The sequence below is a fragment of the Sander lucioperca genome, chromosome 10, assembly GCF_008315115.2.
Source record: "Sander lucioperca isolate FBNREF2018 chromosome 10, SLUC_FBN_1.2, whole genome shotgun sequence".
Classification (NCBI taxonomy): domain Eukaryota; kingdom Metazoa; phylum Chordata; class Actinopteri; order Perciformes; family Percidae; genus Sander; species Sander lucioperca.
In genome coordinates this window covers 29,286,385-29,293,605 of record NC_050182.1, presented here as the reverse complement: position 1 = coordinate 29,293,605, position 7,221 = coordinate 29,286,385, and the positions used below count along the sequence as shown (strand labels likewise).

The following is a 7,221-nucleotide window of genomic DNA, read 5'->3' as shown; positions in this document are numbered from 1 at the left end:
ACAAAGGACAGATTCAAAGACTCACAAAAGAACGATCAAAATCAAAGCAGCAGAGGCCAATATATCCTGTCTTGTTTCAAGCTCGAGAAAGTCACTTTCAATTCTACAGGGTGAATGTCTGCAGATGTTTTTGGGTCAAGTATCAGTTTAAAAGTTTCACCCATATTTTCTGCAACCATATAAACTGTTTAACCAGAACAGATTTTTGGAAAAGAAAAAAGAACCCAACAAAACAATGGGAGAAAAAGGAAAGAGAGCACACACGTGTGTCCATGTTTGTACTTAGTAGCCTAAAACTCATGTGATTTCATATATGTATACTGATAAATATAACCATCACAATAACATCTTATGCATGTGCTGCAATAAAATATCACATTCAATCTTATATGTATTTATTAAGTTAAACAGGGAATACTGACAAAAATAGGCAGCAATGGCAAAAGAGTTGAAGACAACATACATAAAAGCATACATAAAATACATACAGATTATTAAGTTATGGTTAAAAAACACATCTACATCACAGTAATGCCATAGATACAAATAAAACCTAAAAACTGTTCAAAACAAACCACATTACATTGTTTCTAGAATAAAAAAGCAATTTTCTCAATAGACTGAGATAATTCCTCATTTCTGAAGCAGTTACATTTTTGAAAGTTCTAAATTTAGGCCAGTCATTGTTAATATGACATAAAATGGCATAAAAAAGCATAAAAAAGCAGGTAGACAAGGTAGACTTTGTCGACAAAAAAACATTCTCGATTTCAGAAAGTTTTCCAGACATGGTAACAAGCTAAATCATTTCAGCCTAAAGAAATATTATTTTGTGTTGATATATTTCGGATATGACACAACATGCAAGAGTGGTTTCCTGTACTTAAAAAATGTCTCAGATTTCTAACAAAAACCAAAGTCTGTGCTATACTTTCTGTCAGCAACTACATTTTAAGGAAGCCATGATAATCACAAAAACTCAGCATTTCAGCATTTAAACTAATATGAAATTGTAAGATACAGAAAAAGGAAAGCTTCTTTAGCTTTTGATATGCTATTTCTTTAAATCAGAATGACTTACCTTCAGAGTGGAATGTTTCTGAATTGTTTTACCACCTTTTAAAGTTTCTAACCACCCATCATTTTAAGAAACCTCCCCCTAAAATCTGGGGAGAGCAATTTGCCTATACCAAAAGGAGTATGCTGCTTCCTGTAAAGGATACTGACCAACTCTCTCTCTCTCTCTCTCTCTCTCTCTCTCTCTCTCTAGATAGGTTAAGTCTTATTTACAGTAAATCATGTCTTTGATTCTCGATACGTACAGCTTTTCCCATTACAAAGCCATATTTATTCTCTTATTTAATTTTGTTAATGACTGAATGAGATATGAAATGCACCAGCACCATATGGATATATGTATGTGGATGTATTTAAATGATTTAAAGAAGAAGAACTTGTTTGACATTTTGGTAAATACACTTTTTCACTTTCTTGTTGAGAGCTAGATGGGAAAAACTAGTCTTCTTTCTTGTTTTCTTCATTTTTTGCCTTTGGTATTTATTCACTTCAACCTCACTATGACATTTGGATTATGTTTCAGGCCCAACAATGATGACATCATGCCTAAACAAATGAATACACTGGCTGAACAAAGTTGCATACTTACTGTTATGCAGAAGTTATTATATTTATAATAAATTATAATATACTATATATATAATATGATCAATTTATAAGCCATAATTAAATATATTTTGATTGAGATGATCATAGTAGTCATGTACGACAAAACTGCAGTCATCAGATGCTCTTATTACAAAAGATCATAATGAATCTGATTAGATTAGTTTTCTGGTGTTTTTCAGATGTTTCCATAGATGTTGAGGTCTGCAGTGTTCATGTAATCGTCACCATCATTAAGGTCCTGTGAGAGATTGAGGTCATTATTGTCACAGATGTTGATAGCGCCTGTATGTAATTCTTGGGAAATAAATCAGCGATTTAATAGTACCTCTTGGTAATTGCAGGATTTTGGCTGGCTGAGGCCCATTAACAACAGCAGCAATAACAAGAAGACAAAGAAAAAGAACGCCATAAGATATTGCTGTACTACAATATATATCTATACTGTATGAACTGCTCAGGTTCAGGAGTAAGTCAAGTACCTTTTGGGGGATGGGAAACGAGCCTTGGAGGGTTTCTGGTCGGCACAGGATTTTGAGTTTAGGTTTTTAGGCCTGTGAATTAAAGTTCACGTCAGTATACACCTCAGAAACCAAAAATTAACTTCTTCATTTTCTAACGTTTAAGATACTTACATATGACCCAAATCCACCGTGTCCCCTTTAGGCCTTCTGTTATAGTGAAAAAGTACATAGTGTAATAAAAATCATTAAGATTTTAATGCGGAAAACAAAACACTAGCACATCTGCTAGTTTCATAATGACAAAATAATTTATCAAATGTTAAGTTTTGATTTAACTGTGAAAACAACCATGTGATGAAAAAAGGAGGCAGACATGCTACGTCAATGTTTTTCATGTCTTACCTTGAAAATCTGCTCCAAATAGACCTTCTGTGTAAAAAAAGAAGAACAGAAACTATGCAAATTTTGTGAGGCATAAAAATAAAAGCACAGATCTTATCAAGAATGCCAAAAAAGCAGTCTTCGTCTGCACACACATGGAAATTACAGTAAGCCCAACCATTCAGCGGTCTATACTAAGCTGTGGGGAGAGTACAGAACTAGTCACTGAACTGATATAGAGTATTTAAAATAAAGATATTAAAAGATTTAAGATAAAGACCTTTGATCAGAACGAGATGGTCCTGGACCGTCAGAGCGAATCCTGAAAGATTCACACATTAAATAACACATCAGTACAACTAAAAGTTCCTATAACAATGTTGGATGAGACAGGAAAAATAATTACAAACCACTTTTTTTTTCTCACCTGCGAGACAGCCTGGACAGCCGGTTCCACATGCTGAATATGACACATAATACAGAAACTTCTATTATGATAATGAAGGAAAATGATTCAATCATGTAATCATTAGTATAGCTCTATGAACTAATCTGATTTACAACATGTTTACCTGCCATCCCCACTTTGGAGTTCTGCAATGCGTTTCCTTGAGAGAAAACAAAGTAATTTTATTGAGCAGCACATACTGTACACAAATGTGTTCAGCATAGAAACAAGTGCAAGAAAGTCATCTTTCGCTTAAAAATGTTATTACTTTTCTGATGCTCTCTGTTGGTCAGTTAATGTTAGTGTCCTGCATTACTCACTTGTATCTTTTCACCATGAAAATGCAGAAGACTGCAAAGATCACAGCTGTACCAATCACTGCCACCGTGGGAATGATGATGTGGTTATAGTTTTCTGTGCCTGCAAACAGACAGAGCCATATATGAGGGCCGTTCTTCATTTGTATTGCACAAATGCCTAGCCTACACATCTTCCGCCACAGGCTAAAAACACTTCTCTTTCAACTGCACTTGGATAAAAAACAAAAAGAAAAAAACACTTACCGTTGCACTTTCAAGTGGCTGTTTGTAGTTTGGTTTATTTGAAACTAATGTACTTAAACTTACTTCTTGCTGTCCGGAGTTTGTACCTTCAAGGTTGAAAGAACTTAATTGGAAGTTGCTTTGGATAAAAGCATCAGCTAAATGACATGTAATGTAATGTAATGTAATGTAATGTAATGTACAACACATGGAAAGAGGACAATATCCAGGATATGAACTTTACATGAAGAACATCCTCAAAATTCAACAACAGAGTGAAAAGATCTCACGTTTTACATAGAGTGTCAATGTTTTAGATGATGTCTTCTGTCCATTAAATTGAGCTGTACAGGTGACGTCACTGTGATCATCCTTCTCCTCAGGAATGATGGTCAGGATGGACTGGGCCTCCCAGTAGCCAAAACCAGTTTCCTTGTGGACCTCTATTACCTCATCTGCCGTGCCTCTACTCCATGTGAGTTTAGGCACATGGGAGGGGCAGGTATGGCGGACTGAACAGGTGATAGTGTAGGGACGATCTTGAATGGCCGTCTTTTGGTGAATCAGTGTAGGATTCGGAGGATCAGCTATCAATGAAAAAAAGGCAGAGAGAAAATAAAAGATATATTGTTGGAATGTGGAAAATCGTATATATGTGTAGAATTTTGGAAAGTCGGTGACATACGGAGCATTGTGAACGTGACACAACTCTCCACAAAAGAGAACTTGTCAACGGTGGATGTATCAGTCTCTGTTCGTGCTAGTTCGATCCGGAAACAGAAAGGGCCGTTGTCATGATCTTTAATGTTAGTAATTTCTAAAGAGCAGTTGTTCTGACCGAGATGTCCCAACAACTTTGTGCGGCCCCTAAAGTTTTCCAAGACCTGCGTGCTATCCTCGTAATAGATGCGTTGGTCTTTATCAGTTGAACGATGCCAGATCCCTCTGAGTCTGGAGGTGGGCAAGTTCTCTTTAGGATGGGTGAATGAACATGGTACCACAATGCAGGATGTGACCAGGGCATCAAGTTCTTTTACAACATCGGCCCTCCAATCTTCAGTAAACACAGGACTGATAATAGCTGAAAGAGAGTTTTGGAATTGACAAAAAAAGAAATGACTTCAAGGAGGTCTCTTTGACAGATGTTTTTGTGTAAGTGGGGTCTATGAATGAATGACATTGAAAACAAAGAGTTGACTAATTATATTACCTGCCAGAAACATACAGAATATCATCATCTGTCTCTCTTTGTCCATACTTCGCTGAGGTTTTGGTGGTGTATTACACTATGGGATGAAAATAAACTACATGAAAAATAAAATCATAAGCACTACCTACTCCCACTGTATGCAAATTACAACGCAGCTGTGTGGAACTTCTTCAAACGGCACTAATCTTCTCATACAAGAACCCTTTATTTATACAGCAAATACTGGCATTATTAATGTCCTCATACATCTAAAACAACACATAGTACATCATTCAAATGTTCTCACCAAAAGTAAATAGTAGGCCAAAGTAAATTAATTGCCTGCACTATTTCTGTTCATTATCATGACTTTTTCTTTGTTTATTTTTCTTCTTTTTTTGTGCTAATTTGCAGCCATTTAGACAAACGATGATGAGTAACTGTGAAAAAAATCCTTAAATTGGGTTTATATCAAACCAAAACATATAGAATTGCTAAGCTGCATTATTCCTGAGCCCAGCACTGTATTTAAAACTTCCAAACTGACATATTCACAGAAAATGTAGTAAACCAACCAGTATTCACTGGACGTGCTGTTGTACCATAATTAAGTATAATGTTCTTACCTGATGAAGCTGCTGTCTGGCTGATCAGAGCGTCTGTTTCTTGTAAAAACACCTCCTTGAGAATGATGACAGGCAGTGATATTCTACAGTTAAGTTGACAAAGATATGAACTCTAGAGGCAATAGAAAAAACTGCAGGCCACATGAGACAATAATGTTGTTGGTGTATTTGTTTGGGGAACGTGAAAGCAGATGTAGTAGAGGCAGGGGTAGAAAGCAGGGAGTGGTCTTTAATTTACAGTGGCAGTAATTTAAAATTGATGCTCTCAACGGGCATTTCTTGATGTCTGCTGTATGTGTGTGATATCAGTGTTATTAGACCTCGTCCATGTTTTCATGGAAGAATTACTCCTGTTCTGTGATATTGTGTGACATTCATATTTCAAATATTTATACTTTGGGGGTTAACAGAGTTGAAAGTATCTGTGATCTTACAGTTTAGAACATCAGAACACTGACACATTTTGTTGTGTCTGCTCTGCACTTCAGCAGATTGGATTTTAATTGAAACAATGACTAATCTGTTAAAAGTGATAGCATTCACCTTAAATTTGAGGGAGTTTGTAGCCATATCAATTTAGCAGTGAACAGAATAGAGAACAGAAAGTAGGCGGACATGTTACCATAAACTAAATATATCTCTCTGATATGTAGACGCTTCCCTGGAATGTTAAATTATAATTATTACTTAGGTAGCTATCTTTGAAGTAAAAAAATAAATTCTACAAAGGGAGGTAGGAAGATCGATAAAGAATTCTCAAAGAACAATGGCTTACAGGGCCAGGCCAGCTCACCGGCGTCTTTCCGTGCGTTCATGGGCATCGGAAAAACATTTTTCCCAGTGAAAACGTCATCATTCATGTCACTTCATGTGTGAATCAGAGGTGGGAAACTGGGGCTAGATTTTGCTAACAGAGTTTCCCAGTTGGTGATGCGTTGTTGACAACTGACGTTTGATGTAGGTGACTTTGCTTCACTGAAAATATTTCAGTGACAATAAACTGTTTATTGTGGACAAACGCCTCTGCCAAGAAACATACACGGACATGTTTCAAATTATTCATAGATAGGCCTATGTATAAAAAACAACACCTTATCCGCGTCCTTTCCCGTTCGTTGTACTGCAGATAACACAAACAAACACCTGTTGATGTGCTGTTTGTGTGCTCGCATAAGAAAACAGCAGCAAATCTTTTGTTATTGTGGCCTCCATGTTTTCACATGCTCTAGGCTACACACAGTCATGCAACAAGTTGTTATGCCAAACGCCATTATAACAGAAGAAGAAGAACACGCATCCCGACCATGTGAATGCTGGCAGTCGGAAAAACAACGTAATCATGGGGGCGGTCCCTGATATTCCCAGAATATAACCCCCTCATTGAGGTTGAATGGAGACGAAATTCGCCTTGATTGGGCGAGATGAGAGCGAATCGCCGAGGGGAGCAAAAAAAAGTTGACGAAAGTTTAACTTTATTCAAATGAGGACCACTCGAGAACCAATCAGGTCCGCGTGTTTTGTTTGGAGGCGGGAGTTACAAAAAAAGTCTGACCAAGATGGCGGAGGTTATCAACGCTGTATCATGAAAATTTCTATGTGATTAAAATGTTTCTACACGGACATTGGTACTTGTATCAACACAAATTGTGATTTATGACACATGAACTTAGTCAGGGCACATACACCACTAAATAGACCACTGTATATGTTCGTTTAAACACTCAAACTTTTCAGCTAGCCGACAGGCTAATCGCTAGCATGTTTGGATATTAGATTTCACTGTAAGCCTAGCCAGGCAGCTAGGCTACTTGTGCATTTGTTTGATTGCATGTTTTGTTGGTGAACATTGATGCTTGTATCAACACAGATTTCACAAGCTACAATAGCA

The 7,221-nt window shown here is 36.8% G+C and overlaps 1 protein-coding gene across 3 annotated transcripts; it reads right to left on the bottom strand.

The window, feature by feature from the left end:
- Nucleotides 1–378: 378 nt before the first annotated feature.
- Nucleotides 379–5,962, bottom strand: LOC116049325 (myelin-associated glycoprotein-like). 3 transcript variants are annotated; one of them, XM_036005862.1, is made up of 13 exons: nt 5,334–5,962; nt 4,729–4,822; nt 4,204–4,599; nt 3,809–4,105; nt 3,297–3,396; nt 3,101–3,136; nt 2,956–2,988; nt 2,809–2,850; nt 2,550–2,576; nt 2,319–2,354; nt 2,166–2,237; nt 2,012–2,039; nt 379–1,924 (listed from the first exon to the last, which is right to left on the bottom strand). In XM_036005862.1, the coding sequence occupies exons 2-13, from the start codon at nt 4,772–4,774 to the stop codon at nt 1,862–1,864; spliced, it is 1,176 nt and encodes a 391-aa protein (XP_035861755.1). In that variant the 5' UTR covers nt 4,775–4,822; nt 5,334–5,962; the 3' UTR covers nt 379–1,861. The 3 variants fall into 3 exon arrangements, with proteins under 3 accessions (XP_035861755.1, XP_031154733.1, XP_031154734.1); XM_031298873.2 differs by having other exon boundaries at nt 4,729–4,804; nt 5,334–5,961; XM_031298874.2 differs by lacking the exon at nt 3,101–3,136 and having other exon boundaries at nt 2,956–2,967; nt 4,729–4,804.
- Between the last annotated feature and the right edge of the window lie 1,259 nt (nt 5,963–7,221).

What these genes read in the sequence shown, in the direction of transcription:
- LOC116049325 (XM_036005862.1), bottom strand. Translation starts at nt 4,774, where the DNA reads ATGGACAAAGAGAGACAGATGATGATATTCTGTATGTTTCTGGCAG. An exon ending in TGTCACGTTCACAATGCTCC is followed by an intron (nt 4,106 to 4,203) that starts GTATGTCACCGA and finishes TTTCATTGATAG; the next exon opens with CTGATCCTCCGAATCCTACA. An exon ending in ACGGTGGATTTGGGTCATAT is followed by an intron (nt 2,238 to 2,318) that starts GTAAGTATCTTA and finishes TTTAATTCACAG; the next exon opens with GCCTAAAAACCTAAACTCAA.